Here is a 17,815-nt window from a genome sequence, read left to right as displayed (position 1 = left end):
CACCTCTGTGCTCGGATAAGAAGCTCTGAGACGCTGAGAGCAGGTGACTGCTTATTCTCTGTTCTGAAAATTGAGTGGAAATGAGATCAGGTTTCACCTACGATGGTTCCACCTGGCAATGACCGTACGTGTTTACGGAGCCGGATCCTCTAACATTACAGAGCGGAGTCAGGGCTAGACATCCCTTCAGGAAACGGACACACAACACCTCTCCCTTCTCATGCACGTGACCTGCTCTTTCTCTTTCTTCTCTTTTGGAGGGAAAAGTCACCCAGCTTGGCGCCAAAACCACACCCGTGAGTTGCTTCCCTCCACTTCTTCTCCACTTTCCCCTCCACTGTTTGTACTGCACCTCACTTTTTCTCTTTTCCTCTTCTCTTTTGGAGCATCTGCCACTCCCAGCACAGCAATACTGCTTTTCTCCTCTTCTCTTTTGGAGCATCAGCACATCCAAAATGCTCTTTTCCTCTTCTCTTTTGGAGTATCAGGACAACAAGCACCTGGCCTAATCAAATACAACATCAAAGTCAGAATTTAGAGGCTGATCAATGGAGAATCAAGATCCAAACAAGTAAGTTTTGCTTTTTATGGATCTTTTCAGTAGGAGTTGCACATGTTAAACCAGTTCTTGTTGGTGTCACTATGTAGCAAGTATATCATGAAACAAATCTGCACCTCTCCTCTTTCTTTTGTATGGATTAGTTAGAATAATCTTTACTTGTTTATTTTATAGGGCAAATGTCACACCTAGCTGGAAACCTCAACTTGGCATGAAATTCGATAATTTGGATGAGGCATGGGACTTTTGGAGGTACTATGGAGGAAGAATGGGATTCAGTGTTAGAAAGAGGTTTACAACTCGGAGTAAATTTGATGGTGTAGTGACTTCATGCAGATATGTATGTTTCAAAGAGGGGAAGAAGTCTGCAGATAAAAGAGATAACCTAACTAAGACAGGCCGAGCTGAAATTAGAACTGATTGTGAGGTCCGTATGTCTCTTACAATAGACCGTGAAGTCGGAAATTATGAAATATATGATCTTTGTCTTGAACATAATCACATGCTTCAGCTGCCAGAAGCATGCCACTTGTTGCCATCACAAAGAAGGATCTCTAAAGTGCAAGCTTTTGAAATTGAAATAGCTGATGACTCTGGTATTGCACCAAAAAATGCTCATGAATTTGCTAGTCGACGTGTTGGTGGTTCAGCTGGTTTAACTTATACACGCGTAGATCACAAGAACCACTTGCGAACAAAGCGCCAAAGAGAATTGAAGTATGGTGAGGCTGGACGTATGTTGAAGTATTTTCAAGACAAAGCCATTGAGAATCCTTCCTTTCAATTTGTGTACAGTTGGACAGTGAGGAACAAATAACAAATATATTCTGGGCTGATGCCAAAATGATCATAGATTATGCTCATTTTGGTGATGTTATGACCTTTGACACTACTTTTGGGACAAATAAAGAGTACAGGCCATTTGGTGTGTTTGTTGGATTCAATCAATTCAGAGAAACAGTAGTATTTGGTGCTTCACTTCTCTATGACGAGACATTCGAATCTTTCAAATGGCTATTTCATGCCTTCTTGTCGATACATAACCAGAAGCAGCCACGCACCATATTTACTGACCAAGATAGTGCTATGGGGAAGGCAATTGGGCATGTTTTTTCAGAATCAATACATGGGCTGTGCACTTTGCACATTATGCAAAATGCTATCAAGCACCTACCCAGCAAAGAGAATAGTGAAGACAACGAAGACGATGCGGATGAGGGAGATAATGAGGAAAATGAATCATCTCTTCTCAAAGATTTCAGTGCTTGTATGTTTGAATACGAAGACCGAGAAACATTTGAAGATGCTTTTAATGTTATGAGAAGCAAGGTGAAAAAGCAAACTTGGATGGATAGTATTTATAAGGTAAAGGAGAAGTGGGCAGAATGTTTTATGAGAGATGCTTTCACTTTGGGAATGCGAAGCACACAACTGAGTGAAAGTTTGAACAATGACCTCAAGAATCATCTCAAGTCAGATTTAGATATCAACCGCTTTTTCATCATTTTGAAAGAGCCATGAAAGTGAAAAGAGACACTGAGATAAATTCAGAGTACGAGTCTAGGAAGAGTCTACCTAGAATCAAAATCCCCACACCAATGTTGCAACAAGTCAGTAGTCTTTATACTCCTGCTATATTTGAAGCTTTTCAAATAGAATATGGGAGGTCAATGGCAGCAAGTGCTCATATACTACCTGGAGACAATGAATACATGGTTAAGATTGGAAGGCTTATTGATGGGCAATATGCAACATTTGAAGAAGAATACAAAGTTGTTGGAGACAATCACCAACAAACGGCTTCATGTAGTTGTGGGCAGTTTGAGAGAGTAGGAATTTTGTGTGCTCATGCTTTGAAAGTTCTTGATTTAATGAATATCAAGTTGTTGCCGGCACACTACATTTTGAAGCGATGGACAAGAGAAGCACGGTCAAGATCCATCAAAGATTGTTGTGGACGGACTGTAGTTGAAAATCCAAAGTTGGATGCCATCACCCGATACAATTTTCTTATACACATGTGTTGTGAGTTGGCAACTCTAGCAGCCAACTCTAAAGAATATTGTATTGTCATCGAGAATGCACTTATTAGTGCTACTAAGCAAGTGAAGGAACTATTGAGTGCACGCACAACTAATGTTGAAGACAGATGCCATGTCCAGGTGGCTCAATCATCAAATGAATCATTGAGTGGTACACAAGTGACTCAAACATCAAATGAATTGTTGAGTGCTGCACGTCTGAAGAAAAAAGAGGTTGAGAAGAAAGGCTCTAAAAGAAAATTAGGTTTCCTTGAGAGGCAACACAAGAGGAGGAGGAAAACACCATCTGCGACCACAGCGAAAAAAGAAAGAGAAGATTGTCCCATCAGCCAGCAGGGAGAAAAGGAGAACATACCATCACAGACTAGTTCAGTAAAGAAGGTTGTCTCAAAAAAATCTGCAAAAAAGACCAAACCAATACCAAAACCGAAGGAAGCAAGCACTGCAAAATATGAGTTCATGGAAAGTTTCACCAATCTGTTGACAGCTCCTATTGTTAATGACATAGATGTTGACACATTCTGAATGGTGGAGTCCTGGTAGCTAGTAAGGTAGGAATTATTTTGGCTGCTACACTTTGCACTCTATGTTCTGAATGTCCCAAATGTTCTGAATGGCAGAGTACTGGTAGCTAGTAAGGTAGGAATTATTTTTGGCAATGTAAGGATTTACTAAGTTCTCTTATGTATCTACCTGGTGGGTTTTATGATTCACAATTTGTATCCTTTCATATCACCAATCACAAGACAAATCAGTGCCAATTGGTTCAAAGATGCAGTGGCTACTAAGCACTTCCCACGCACCAAGTATTCAGAAGATATAAGCAGTTCAGTTGATCCACGCAGTACCGACCTGCGATGGAGGAAGTTAGAGGCGCAAGCGGCGCGGATGGAGGTGTCGCCGACGATTGGAGGACGCTGACGGGCGGCGTAGACGGAGGGGCGGCACGGGCAGACAGCGTGGACGGAGGTACGGCGCTGGCGGCGCGGACGGAGATGCCGCCGGCGACTGGAGGACGCGGACGGGCGGCGCAGACGGAGGGCACGCGGGCGGACGGCCGGCGTGGACGGAGGAGTGGCGCTGGCAGGCTGCGCGGACGGGCGAGTTCGGCGAATCGCGGCGGCGCGAGCGAGGACTGGGCGGTGCCAGCGCCCAGCGGTGGCAGAGGAGTCGGGAGAGTTTCTTTTCTTTTTTCTTTTTTTTAGCGACGCCCGCGTCCGTTTCCTGAAGGGATGTCTAGCCTTGACTTCGGATCCGGCTTCCGTGTTTACGTGCCGTGCTTTTGTTGAAGGCATTACGTGAAGTCTGCTTGGATGTGCTTTGCAAGGTGAAAACCCAAAATCCAACCTTTAGTGATTCGGAGAGGGAACATCAAGAGTAGTCATTGGGCTTGCTTGCCCAACTCCAGGTGCGGCTACCAGCACATTGTTCGACCCAAACAATGGATTCAGTCGTAAGTACACGAGACAATAAGATGAATGGTAAGGATCGTGATTGAAAAGCTCCAAGAGAACTCACCAAGTTGAGGCCAACAACATGAGGAGGAGGGTTCGGTGCCCGTGGCATAGATCTGTCTGTTCATGGCAAAAAGTCCGTCTAGCAGCTCTTTCAACGACTGCACATGCACATTATGTATCACGATGATGGACCGGTCTTCATCCCGCGATCTCTGTGCCTCCTCCCATGGTCCCTTCGCTTCATCCAGCCGGATCTACAACATGTCAACGCAATGTCATCAGCGCTGCAATGCAGACATGCACGACCATTATATTGACGAATGAAGAAGAACTGACTTGAATTTCCTCAAAAATGACCACGGAATGTACACGGTGAGGCTCTATGCTAGGACTTGAGATCGTACTCATAACACGAGTCGTGGAGAGCCTGCGAAGGTTGAGGCCTGGACGGAACCGCATTAACCCCCGTCCACCCACCCGGCCTGCTGCCTCTAGAGATACTTGGCCCAGTTCTTTTGGCTCAATTCTGAAGAATTACTGCCCGGAGAATCACAATCGCAAAAGAATTCGTTTCTTCCCCAGAAATCATCCCAGAATTATCAGAATCCCTAGTGTATTTGAGAATCGTGGAAACTCGGCAATTTTGGCAATTCTAGTTGGGCCCTTAAAAGAAAACTGTTCGGTTTGAACTACTACCCCTATTGGGGACTCAAATTACAGCCAATATGTCACTGGGCCAGTTTGACCGAGCGAACTCAAACAACAATTACATATTAGAATTAAAGAAAAGAATTGGATAGACAAATGGGCAGGCGATTCTGTGGACAGTTTCTAGAATCGTAATTCTCCAGAATTATAGGGCGAAAAGAACTGGCCCAAGAGCCACTTCGATAGGATCACACTTCTCCCCGTCCATCTCCTTGTATTTGTCAGTGTATTTCTTTCTCTTTAGACGGGTTTTAGGACTGATCCACTCATTATCTGTGTTATTACTTACTGGACACATCTAGCGAGTGGCTGTTAGCTCCTTAAACATTCGGGGTGGCCGGCCCTATATAGAAATATTTGGTCTCTCATAATTCATATTAGGAAAAGTACTTTGTGAACAGGAAAAAAAAGATATCCATATGTACAAGTGTGAATGCATTTAATTTAGGTTTTAGACTTCTAAAAATCCATGACTTTTGAACCAAATATCAAAATTAAGATCCATTTTCACCGTTGGAATTCTCGCGACGTGCTCTTCGAAACTAGATCTCGCATGATTATGTTTCAACTATTTTTTTGTTTGCAATTAACTCCCCATTTTATGCAACTGACTAGTAGTCGATGTGCAATTAACTCACAGTCGACGTGCAACTTTCCCCAACTCGTGGACCTGCAGATTTCATTGATACAAACACGTGTGAACGCATTAAATTCGAGTTATGTTTTTCTAAAAAATCTCATAACTTTTGAACCCAACATTGAAATTGAGATCCGCTTTCACCGTTGAAATTCCCAAGACGTGCTCTTTCAAACTAGATGTCATATGGGTATGTTTCGACGAATTTTTATATGTGCAATTTATCCCCTGAGATGTGCAACTGCTTAGCAGTCGATGTGCAACTATCTGATTATTGATGTGCAACTATTCCCCATACCTGTGGACATGCAATATTCAATGATGATGCCTCCACCCCAAACTGTCCCCTACCATTAAGATGTGCAACTTCGTCTGCTACTCCAGCCAACTGCCTAGTAATCAATATGCAACTTCCTCTCTGCCCATGGATGAGCATTTGCACTACTCACTGCCTCATCCAACTTCCTAGCAGTGTATGTGCAACTTCGTATGTTGCAGCAGCTGGCTATGCCAATGAGACCCTACAACTCCGTAGTCGTGCATGTGCAACTATGACGCCGCACGTCCCGCAACCATGATTGTGCGACTATGCCGCCGCGTGTGTGCAACTCCTGCAACCGTGTGTGAGCTACTATCTGACGAGAGTGTACAACCCCGTAGTCCATGCAAAAGCAACTATGAAGACCAGGGTGTGCAACTCTGCACTCGCGCATGTGCGACTATTCCCCGTGCATGTGCAATTACCGCAGTCCGTGCTTGAGCAACTATGCCGCCGAGAGTGTGCAACTCCATGGACGTGCGTGTGCGGCTATATCACAACGCCTGTGCAACTCCCGCATCTGTACATGAGCTATTATGCCAACGTGAGTGCAACTTTGCAGCCATGTGTGATAAACTATCGGACGAGTGTGCAACTCCGTAGTCGCGCATGAGGAACTACTCCACAGTGCTTGTGCAACTTCCACAACCAACGAGAGTGGGCACCTATGGCGACGAGAGTGTGCAACTTCACGGTTGTGCGTGTGTGATATCCGGACGAAATTGTGGAACTCTACGGCCACACACATGCAACTATGTTGACGAGAGTGTGCAACTCTGCAGCCGTGCGTGAGCTACTACACCGACCAGTGTGCAGCTCTGTAGTTGTCAACAACTACAGTTGCCAACAAAAAAAGTGACTAAAAAGATTAACTTAAAAAAAGCATCATCTAGCAAACTTGGCATCACTGTGTAATGATCATATCCAATTAAAAACTACTATCTGTGCAACTACAACTACTGCGAACGTCAACAAAAAAATGACTCGAAAAAATTGATTAACTTAAAAAAAATCATCTAGCAAACTTAGTATCGCCGTGTTGTGCAACTTTTCAGTGGTTAAATCCAACTTAAATTACTACCATAGCCAACTGTGTTCTAACCAAAGTAAAAGATCCCTTTCTTCTATTCGGCATACGATCTGATGAATTTCCCTTGATGTTTTCTAGCGAACTTATGAATGGGCTTAAGCTGCAGGTTTGTGAAGGTTGCTTCTCCCAGATCAGGTTTACCAAAGAAGCTCCTAGTTGCTTTGGTTAGGGACACCATCCCTTCATGCATGTCTTTTGACTCGATTGGGTGTCGGTGTGGAACAGTAGGAAATCCTTGACGTCCATTTTGAGTTCAGGCAGCAACCAAGGCAGCTTTGTCCAGCGTGTAGAGAGCACACTTGTCCTTACGGCTGTAATTATGTCAGATTTCATCAAGATGGGCAGCAAAATGTCATCAGTCAGCGCGCTGACTCTGTCTTCCTGTGATTGTTGCATAAAAAATGAAGTTTTTTACTTAGTATTGTCAGCAGAATCTAACATGGCTTTCGCAGACCACATTCCTCACTGCCATTTCTTCAAACAACATGTATGCAGGACCACCAACACAGCAGTTCAGGTACATGACGACTCGTCATTGACGAGCAGCTTGACTGCTCGCTCAGCTCAGCACGGCAGGGCAGCTTGAGTCCGAAGGCACGGTACGTCTGCACGGGCAGCGGCCAGAATGTCGTCCCCAACGAGCATGTGGAGGAAGAAAGGCGCGGGCCAAAGGGTCGACGGCGTCCGTGTCTTCTTCCCTGGCCGTGCGCTGGAGATTGTTACTTAGAGCATTTTCAGCCGCGTCCTCAGAGAGACCTCTCCAGGCGATTTTTTCGCGCTGGCGTTGAAAAAACGGCCCAGTCGCGCCCTTAGAAGTTCGATTTTTGCCGGCCTGAGTCGAAATCAGCGTCAGGGGACCCAAGTCGAACCCGGCGCGCTGGGGGGCGCCGGGGCGAGCAGTTTTGGCGCGAAAAAGCCGCGGGCCAGCCGCGTCAGCGACACCGCGCCTCGTCCTTCCCCAACGCCTCGGTTTTCCGTGAGGGAAATCAATGGCAAGGCTGCCGCCGGTCAGCTTTGCCATTGATTCCTCACGGGCGGCGCGTCACGGGACGGCACGCCGATGCCTCCCCTCCCTCGCACACGTACACACGGGCGCGGCGCGGCTATATAAGCCGGTGGCCTCGCTCGCCTGTGACCACACCAGCCCCGCCCTCGCCGCCGAGCTTTACCTCTCCCGAGTGCCGCCGCCGAGCCCTCCCTCTCCCTCCCCCTCTCCCGATGGCCGAGCGTTTCCCCGGAGACGAGGCGGCGGCCAACGGCTTCGACCACCGTACTCTCCGCGAACAGGAGTCGTGGCTCCTGTTCTAGGCGAACATCACGGCGCACGGGACCGACGAGCTGGAAGCTCAGCTACGGGGGAGTGCTCATTCCCCCGTTGCCCGACGCCGTGGCTAAACCCTCCTACTTCGCCGACGAGGTCGAGGTCGTGCGTGCCTCCCTCACCGACGCCCAGCTCTCCCTCCTTCAGTACGCCACCGACAACCACGCGGCTTGGGCGGCGTACTTCCAACACCGTCAGTAGCAGCGGCTGGCGTCCACCAACGGCGTGGCGGTGGTCTGCGGCCTGAAGAACAACGAGGGGCGCCACCTGTGGTGGGGCGTCCCCGGCCGCACACTCGAGGGCGTGCTGACGCACCTCGAGGGCGGCAACAACCTGTCGTTGGCGTACCCCCGGCGAGGGCAGCCGCCGCGGCGAACCGCCGACGCGACGGGCCATGGGCGCCAAGGAGGTTCGGCTCCTCCTCCTCTTCCTCCTCGCGCTCTTCCTCGCACTCCTCCGGCACTCCGACGCTGCTCAGCGTCAAGGCCGAGCCCGCGGCGGAGACGCCACTCGGCCGGCGCACTCGCAGCGCCGGCATCGTTATCAACGAGGGCGGCCGGCGCACCTCCTCGTCGGCTCCTCCTCCGCGCTTCGTCAAGCCAAAGACGGAGCCGGGGCTCGCGCCGGTGAAGGCGGAGCCGGGTCTCCCCGCCATGAAGACGGAGCACGGCGAGGTCGAGCTCGACGACGACGCGGCCCTTGAATGGGCATGCCAGGACTCCCTGAAGATGGCGAGGGAGCGCCAGTGCGCCGCCCTGCGGCGCTTCGCGGAGCGCCGCCGGGGCCGCGATGAAGGATGAGTCGTCATCATCGGTGACAGCGACGACGATGACGCGCCGCCGCCGCCACCAGTCCGCCATGGCGACGCCGGGTCCAGCAGGGGCGCCCGCGTCAAGGAGGAGAAGGCCGACGATGACGATGGCGGCGACGACGGCGATTACTCGGCGTTCAATCAGTTTCTTTTTTAAATTAGTTTATATATTTGCTATGTAATGAAAATCCGCAAACTTTGTTGAAATATATGTTCAAGTTGGATGAAATTTGTCGTGTTTAACCGAACTTTGTCGAACTTTGTCTAAATTTGCTATATACTTTCATTTTTTGAACGCGACTGGGACGGCCCTGGGGCCGGCGGCTGAGGATCAACTCATTCCCAGGCCGATTTTTTACGCCGGCTCACTCCCAGACGGTGATTTTAGGCGCCTCCTGAGGGGCCAACGGCCGGAGATGTTCTTACATGTTGTCATGCATGCATCTGAACTGAGTGCAAGCCGTTGCGCCGGCGCATGAAGAATAAATTCATGGAAGAAATGGAGGTTGTTACTTACATGTTTGTCCATGACACTAGTGATGATGAGGTCGCCTTGACAGTGAGCTGGAGCACACATCAACCTACTACCACTCTGGACTTGTCCACTTTTCAATGTTCTTCTCCCGACACGACATTTTGTCGGCACACCAACGAGGATCCGCCTAAGTAAACAAAATAAATCTTAGGAAGGAATCTAAGTTGAGGGCTCGTCTGAAAGTGTATCGGCATTTATGAAGTGACTTTGATACTCTCTGGTCTAAGAAATTGTGCATATAATTTCTCGTGCTATGGACTATATAGACTTGTGATGAAATCATTTGTAAATATAACATACAATTAAGGTCAATTTAACACAAGTGTTCTACCAACATCGTGCCCTTAAATATTGTCGACATTACCGCTATGTCCATGATCAGAAAAATAGAGCCATCAATCAACACTTAGCTAGTCCTAGGCTTACAATTATAATTATCGATTATTTAGGAATATAATAATCAGCACAAAATACGAAGCAGCGCATTCTTTTCGGCAAAGAAAATATATTTTCAAACAGATGGTATATATACTTGCTAATTAAACTGCCGGCCGGTCGGTCGCCGTGTCTCTGCACCAACCATCCATGCGTAAAGGCACGGCCTTCTTCTCCGGCGCGTGCTTGGCCTGGACTCTAACGTACCGGCGCACCAGTCGGACCACCCTCCTGCCCACCACATGTCCAGGCAGCTGTTTCCTTGCACCAGCAACTGGTTCTTCAACTCCATGACCACGGAGAGCGGCCGTGGCGACGCTGATCTCTCCTTGGCTTCCGGTGGCAGTGCCGGGGTCCCTGTCGTCGTCGCCGTTGATCGGCTCATCTATCAGTTCCTGTAGCGAGAAATTACGCGAGTTATCCTGACCTTCCTCCTGCGGCTCCTGGAGGTGACACGCCATCCTTCCATCATCTCCGTCTAGCTCCGGCGATGTCTTGTGCTCAGACGGTGGCTTCAGCTGATGAGCATCTCGGTCGCAACCAGCAGTGACCAACCTTGCAGCGGCTGGTCTTCTTATTGTCCTCCTTGACATGGTAGCATCGAATCTCCGAGGCCGGTTTTCGTCGTGCGATGCGGTCGCCATTGTTGTCCCAGTGAACTTATTTGGAAGAAGAAGAAGAAGAAGAAGATCACATCCCTGCCTGGTACTTGGACTTGGGAGGAAAAGTTGTTCATATATATAATGCCAGGCCAGGGATACGAGGACCTAGGTGCTTGATGCGTCTACGTGCACGTCTGCAAGGGAGCTATCTGAGCAATGTTAAGTAGGATAGAAGGCAGCTTATGCATGGTACACAAAAAGAGTATTGAACCAAGAATAAGCTTGTGGGTAGATACAGGAATGTACTAGGGATAACTTAGGGATAAAGCCCAAGGAATGCATGGAGGGAACTGATTGATATGCTGTAGACGAACTCTTCTAATCCAATCCAAGAACCAGGACGATGTGACTGAACTCACCTACCGACACAGCCCACACCCACACGGTGTGGCGAGATGAACGAACCTGTTTGGAAGGATATAGCTCCATTTATCGCCGAATTAGACCAGCCTGGTGTTGTTGAAAGCTAGGAGTATGAAAGAAGCATGTATTAGCCTTTGGCTTATCCAAGGATCTTGACTATTGCGGAGCCCGGTGAATTTCTGTAAACTTTATGGTTGATTTCGCTATGTTTGTGCAGGTATCCGAACCTAGAAGATGTGAACCTACTACTCCCTTCGTTCTGAATTACTTGTCGCAGGTATGGACGTATCTAGATGTATTTTAGTTCTAGATACATCCATTTCTGCGACAAATAATTTGGAGAGTATTTAACCAAAAACTACCACATTTGCCGGAAACGTGACGGAAAACTACCACTCTACGTTTTTGTGCGAAAAACTATCAAATTTTTTCCTAAACCGTGACAAAAAACTACCAACTCGCGAAAATGCTCGCTTCGCCCGCGCTAACCCCGTTTCTGACCGGTTGGGCCCGCGAACAGTTGCCACGCGGGCTAACGGGCGGCCGGCGCGCGTTGACGGCCGTTAACGGCGCTTCCGCTGTCGGAACGGCGGCTGTCGGTTGGCCAATGGGTCAAGATCTGATCCTCTCCCCTCTCGCTGCACTCTCTCCGTCCTCTCTCTCTCTCTCTGAACTAGGTGGCGGCGGCGGCGACGACGATGGCGGCGGTGGTTTTGGAGGGGGGCGTCGGCGATATGGGTGGTGGCGGCGGTGGCGGCGACGCTGGTGGCGGTGGCACAAGTTTGGACGCTGCGGGCTCAGTCGACAATTGGTTGGGGAGCACCAGCTTCTCGACGCAGGCCGGCTCGCAGTAGCAAGAGGCACAGCTCGCCCAGTCATCGCCAATGGGTTGCAGGTATGGAAATATCATCTGCTAGGTTAGCTGCTTCAATCTGTCAATTTGGTTAGCTGCTCATGAATTGGTTAGCTGCTTCAATCTGGCAAATTAGTAAGATGTGTTTGTTAGAGATTGTTGTGTAGTAAACTGTATTGCACTTGTAGCTCCGTCATTTTCAATTCAATTCATGAGCACCTATTTCTGCAGTTTTGCTGACAAGAAGTGGGAGATATGGTTTCATTTAGAAGGAAGAAACCCTGTGAAAAGGGGTATATATGAGTCAGATATATCTTTTGTTACTCTACAATCACTCATTGCTAGTGAAGGGTATGGGCAGAGTGATTACATGTACTATGTGAAGGAGGAGGAAATTGGATCTGAAAGAGTAAAGTATTTAGGTAATGAAGCTAGTGTTCATGAAATGTTGGAGTTTTTTAATCATGTTAATATTGTGAACATAAAGGTTGTGAGAGATGTTGAACCTGGAATAAGTACACAGGCTATTCAGAATTACATGAACACTCAAGAGAGTTGCTATGTGCAAAAGGTTGTGGAGCAATCTGAGCTTCAGAATGAGATAGATGATAGAAAGGCTCAGCTTGAGAGGAGCAGGATTCAAAGAGAGGCAGATTTGAACCACTTTGAAGGAGACACTGAAGTGTCTGAATTTTGTTCTGATGATTCAGTTCATTCAGATGGGAGTGCTGAAGCTGTTCAACAAATGGAAATAGAGTGTGCCTCTCAAGAGGAAACATCATTGCAAAGTGTAACACCCCAGGAAGGAGGAGAGGGAAAGGGGATCCAGATCAGAGATGAGGGAGAGTGACTTGGAGAGGAAGAAGGAGGATGGATTGCAGAGGAAGGATTTGGGTACAGAAGTGTCAACACACGCATACCCCCACGGCCACAGGCGGCCACCCTTTAACGCATGCACACGCAGCCACTTGGCTGGCCAGCTGGCTGGGCCCACCAGCCAGCTCTGGGACACACTAACCGCTGGTTAGGTGTGACATTCCTCCCTCCTTAAGACTGTGCATCGCCCTCGTCGTCTTCAACATCATCGGCAGCGTCTTCTTCCTCCCAGAGCTCCGCCGAAGGAAATCGCTGACGAAGAGCGTCGTAGTTCTCCCACGTCGTTGGTGCAGAGTCCCCAGCTCCCCATTGAACCTTGATTTGAACTACTGGCGCGTTCCCCAGTTTCATCATGCGCCTGTCCAGGACGCGCGTGGGAGAGAGACCGGTGGTGGAGAGGTCGGGCACCTTGGGCAGCTCACTGTACACCGGCGTGAAGTCCGGTGTGAAGGGCTTCAATTGCGAGACGTGGAAGATGGGGTGGATCTGGCTCTCTGGTGGCAGGTCGAGCTTGTACGCGAGCGAGCCGATCTTCTCGATGATCTTGTAGGGCCCGAAGAACTTGAACGCGAGCTTGGCGCACGGGCGATTGACCACCGAGCGCTGCGCGTAGGGCTGGAGCTTGAGCAACACTTGCTCCCCTGCTTGGAAGTGGCGCTCGGTGCGGTTGCGGTCCGCGTTCTTCTTGAACCGACGCTGCGCGCGCTCCAGCTGGGCGCGTATGTGCGCATTGTGCGCCGCCCAGTCCATGTCTTTGCCGGCGGCTGACGACGCCTCCCAGGACGCCATTGCCCCCAGATTAGCTTCTTTGCCGTAGAGAGCCTTGAAAGGCGTACCTTGGAGCGAAGCGTGGAACGTGGAGTTGTACCAAAACTCTGCCATGGGCAGCCAGCGGCGCCATTTGTGCGGCGAGTCGTGAACTGCGCAGCGGAGATACATATCCATGCACTGGTTCACGCGCTCACTCTGGCCATCCGTCTGGGGGTGGTACGCCGTGGAGTAGAGCAGTTTGGTACCGGCTCCGGCGAGGAGCTCGCGCCAAAGGAGACTGGTGAAGATCTTGTCGCGGTCGGAGACGATGGAGGAGGGAATGCCGTGCAGTTTCACCACGTTGTCCTAGAATGCCCGAGCCACTTGCGTGGCGTTGAATGGGTGGCGGAGAGGGACGAAGTGCGCGAACTTGGTGAAGCGGTCGACGACCACCATGATCGTGTCGCAGCCCTCCGAGCGCGGCAAGCCCTCGATGAAGTCCATTGTCAGATCCTCCCAGGGTGCGGCCGGGATTGGCAGCGGGGCCAACAGCCCCGGCGACTTGACGTGCCCGTGCTTGGCCTGCTGGCACACCGCACACTGCTGCACGAACGCGTCGACGTCGCGCTTGAGGCCTCGCCAGTCGAAGTGTTTGCGCACGCACTGGTAGGTAGCGGTGCTGCCAGAATGGCCTCCCACGGCGCTGCAGTGTAGCGCGGCGATGAGCTTGGTGCGTAGAGCCGCATTGGCACCAATCCAGAGGCGTCCTTGGCGTCGGATGGTGCCACGGTAGAGCTGCTGCAGCCGCTCTTGTGCGTCCGCGTCGGTGGCATATGAGTTGATCACCTCCTGCACCCACGCGGGCTGGCACACCGAGAGCGCGGCCAGCTCGAATTGCTTGCCCACGCGGGAGAGCGCGTCGGCGGCGCCATTGTCCCGCCCGCGTCTGTACTGGAAGCGAAACTGGAGTCCCACCAGCTTCGCCATGGCCTTGCGCTGAAGCTCTGTTTCCAGGTGCTGCTCCCCAAGGTTGCAGAGGGATTTGTGGTCCGTGATGATGTCGAAGGGGCCGCGCTGCAAGTACTGGCGCCACTTGTCGACGGCCATCATCACGGCGAGGAACTCTTTCTCGTAGGTGGAGAGCTTCTGGTTGCGCACGCCCAGCGCCTTGCTGAAGTAGGCCACCGGGTGGCCATCTTGCGCCAGCACTGCGCCAACGCCCGTGTCGCAGGCGTCCGTCTCGATCGTGAACGGGCGCTCGAAGTTGGGCAGCGCCAGGACCGGCGTGGTGACCATGGCGCTCTTGCGCATGTCGAAAGCGGTTTGCGCCTGCTCGGACCAGGAGAAACCCTTCTTGGAGAGCAGCTGCGTGAGCGGCTTGGCGATGATGCCGTAGTGCGGCACGAATTTCCTGTAATAGCCGGTGAGGCCCAGAAACCCGCGCAGCTCCGTGGCATTGGTCGGTGTTGGCCACTGCTCCATCGCCTGCGTCTTCTCCTTGTCTGTGGCCACGCCCGCTTTGGAGATCACATGGCCAAGGTAGTCGATGTGGTCGCAGGCGAACGTACATTTGGATGCCTTGACGTACAGCTGGTGCGCTCGGAGCAGCTTGAAGACTATGCGCAGGTGCTCCAAGTGTTCCTCCATCGTCTCGCTGAAGACCAACATGTCATCCAAGAAAATAATGACGAACTTGCGGACATGCTTACCGAAGATGGCGTTCATCAAACACTGAAAAGTGGCAGGCGCGTTCGTGAGGCCGAATGGCATGACCCTGAACTGGAAATGTCCATGATGTGTCTTGAACGCCGTCTTGGACTCGTCTTCCTCCCGCATCCTGATCTGATGATATCCCGCCCGCAAGTCCAGTTTGGAAAACACTGCAGCGCCGGCCAGCTCGTCCAGCAGTCCGTCGATGATGGGGAGGGGAAATTTGTTCTTGACCGTGGCATCGTTGAGGCGACGGTAGTCGACGCAGAATCGCCAGGTGCCGTCCTTCTTCTTCACGAGCAACACAGGTGCGGCGTAGGGACTGACGCTGTGCGTAATCACGCCGGAATCCAGCATCTCCCTGACTTGCCGCTCGATCTCGTCCTTCTGGAGCGGCGAGTAGCGGTACGGGCGCGTGTTCGCGGGGATCGCGCCCTCCACCAGGGTGACGGCGTGGTCGTACTGGCGATGGGGAGGGAGCCCCTGTGGTGCCGCGAACACGTCGGCGAATTCCTCGAGCAAGTCTGCCAGAGGTGTTTGACTTGAGCCTTTGCGAACGTGGCGCGCTGGAGGGCCACCGGAGTCCACCATGGCCATGGCCCAGACATCGTTGCCGGCGATCATCTTGCGCAGCTCCTCGGGGCTGACTGCCTTGAGTGTAGTAGTCGGTTTGGTTGGAACGCCGCGGAGCGTGACCTCTTCGCCGCCGTGCAGGAACTTCACCCACTTGTCTTGCCAGTGGCATGTCATGGGGCTGTGTTGGGCGAGCCAGTCCATGCCCAGAATGCCGTCGTATGCGCCGATCTCCAGTTCGCGCATGTGCGTCTCGAAGGTGTGGCCCTACATCCACCATTTGAGACCAGGGACGATGCGGTTGCAGGTGAGCTTGTCACCGTTGGCCACGCGCACCTCGGTCGGTGTCATTTCCTCCGTGGCGAGACCGAGGCGATCCACAAACGCCTTGTTGACGAAGCTGTGGGTGCTGCCCGAGTCCAGCAGCAGGAGCATGACCTGATTCCCCACCAGTGCGCGCAACCGGATTGTCGTCGCCGAATCCGTGCCATCGAGCGCCTGCGACGAGAGCAGACAACACTCTGGTGCGTCCGCGGCCAAGGCAGGGGGTTGCGCCATCGGGCCCGGTTTGTCGAGTAGTTGCAGAGCATGGATGGTATTGTCCGAAAGCACTTCCCCATGGGCGCCCACGTTGATTGTGAGCAGTTGCGCGGGCTGGGCGCAACGATGCTCCCTGGTGTAGCGGTCGCCACACTTGAAACAGAGATTGTTCGCGCGACGGAAATCGCGTAGTTGCCGCTCCCGCGCGTACTCGTCTCCTTGGGCGCGAACGGGTGCGGCCGCGGTGCGCTGTGGCGGTGCCGCTGCGGCTGTTGTTGGTGGTGGTCGCCCCGCGGGTGTGATCCGGGGTCGCTCGCGGGTCGTGCCCATCTCTTCCTCTTGGATGCGCACGAGCACCGAGGCGCGCGTGATGCTTGAGGGTGCCTGAAGCCGCACCGGGGCACGCAGCTCATCCTTCAGGCCAAGGAGGAACTGCGTCACGAAGAACTTGGTGTTGATCGATGGATCAAGCGCGAGCAAGTGGTACATCTGCTCATCGAACGCGGCGCGGTACTCGGCGACTGTGCCTGTTTGGCGGAGCTGGAGCAGCTTGTGCATCACCACCTCAAATTCGTTGGCGCCGAACTCCTCCAGAATCGCTGACGTGAAAACGTCCCATGTGATGTTACGATGCGTCTGGCGGAACGCTTGAAGCCAGTGTGCTGCCTGGCCGTCAACGTAGAGCGCCGCGGTGGCGACCCACTAGTGGGCAGCCACCTTGTAGAGCTCGAAGTAGGCGAGGCAGCGATCCAACCACAAGTATGGCGCTGTGCCGTGGAACTTGGGGAAATCGTGCTTCGGGGGCTTGTGGTAGTCGTTGTTGTTGTAACCCGTCGGAGACGCGGTTGGCGCGGCGACAAATCCGCCCTATGGTGGCACGGGAAGGAGGGGTGGGCGGTGGTCTCCCAAACGCGCGTGCGAAGACGACGGGCGTGCCGGATCTGGCATAGGACGCGGCGACGGGGGCGGAGGAGGAGGAGGCGGTGGAGGTTGCTGTTGTTGCTGCGCGTGCAGGTGAGGATGCGTGATGACCGAGCCTGACGGAGAGGCCGATCCCTCCACCATCTTGCGCGTGAGGTCGAGGTCCGCCTGGGTCAGATCAAGCTGCCGCGAGAAGCCGCGCATCTCCTGCGAGATCTGCGCGTTGAAGGCGGCCTGTAGCTCGACCTGTTTCTCGTGTGCTACCTTCTGGTCGTCGATTTTGGCGAGCAGCGTCTCCAGCAGCTTGGTGATGTTGGTGTTCCCCTCGTCCATGGCGGCGAGAACTTGCCGCGTCGCCGCCGAGGCCTTGGACGGAGCCGTTGCTCTTCTCGGAAAAGGGTGTCGAACCCCGCGACGGATTTCGTGTGGCTCGCCGAAGCAAACCACACCGGCGCGGTGGATGTTACCGACTCCCAATCAAGCAGGGAAGAAAAATTTTGGTGGAGGATGGCTCTGATTACCAATTGTAACACCCCAGGAAGGAGGAGAGGGAAAGGGGATCCAGATCGGAGATGAGGGAGAGTGACTTGGAGAGGAAGAAGGAGGATGGATTGCAGAGGAAGGATTTGGGTACAGAAGTGTCAACACAAGCA

At 52.0% G+C, this 17,815-nt stretch overlaps 2 protein-coding genes across 2 annotated transcripts; one reads left to right on the top strand and one right to left on the bottom strand.

Annotated features, from left to right (window-relative positions):
• Positions 1-59: 59 nt before the first annotated feature.
• LOC123191231 (uncharacterized) lies at positions 60-4,013 on the bottom strand. Its single transcript, XM_044604046.1, has 2 exons — positions 3,454-4,013; positions 60-505 (listed from the first exon to the last, which is right to left on the bottom strand). The coding sequence occupies exons 1-2, from the start codon at positions 3,894-3,896 to the stop codon at positions 442-444; spliced, it is 507 nt and encodes a 168-aa protein (XP_044459981.1). The 5' UTR covers positions 3,897-4,013; the 3' UTR covers positions 60-441.
• LOC123191230 (protein FAR1-RELATED SEQUENCE 5) lies at positions 391-3,374 on the top strand. The gene is made up of 2 exons (XM_044604045.1): positions 391-571; positions 734-3,374. The coding sequence occupies exon 2, from the start codon at positions 2,077-2,079 to the stop codon at positions 3,124-3,126; it is 1,050 nt and encodes a 349-aa protein (XP_044459980.1). The 5' UTR covers positions 391-571; positions 734-2,076; the 3' UTR covers positions 3,127-3,374.
• Positions 4,014-17,815: the final 13,802 nt, after the last annotated feature.

The sequence above is a fragment of the Triticum aestivum genome, chromosome 2A, assembly GCF_018294505.1.
Source record: "Triticum aestivum cultivar Chinese Spring chromosome 2A, IWGSC CS RefSeq v2.1, whole genome shotgun sequence".
Classification (NCBI taxonomy): Eukaryota; Viridiplantae; Streptophyta; class Magnoliopsida; order Poales; family Poaceae; genus Triticum; species Triticum aestivum.
Note: the sequence above shows the minus strand (reverse complement) of the source record. Positions and strands in the feature narration are given on the sequence as shown.

Excerpts from the sequence above, each read along its gene's own strand:
- LOC123191230 (XM_044604045.1), top strand. The coding sequence starts at position 2,077 with ATGAAAGTGAAAAGAGACACTGAGATAAATTCAGAGTACGAGTCTAGG.
- LOC123191231 (XM_044604046.1), bottom strand. The coding sequence starts at position 3,896 with ATGCCTTCAACAAAAGCACGGCACGTAAACACGGAAGCCGGATCCGAA. Across the intron at positions 506-3,453 it reads TCTAACTTCCTCCATCGCAG|GCCAGGTGCTTGTTGTCCTG; the intron begins GTCGGTACTGCG and ends GTATTTGATTAG.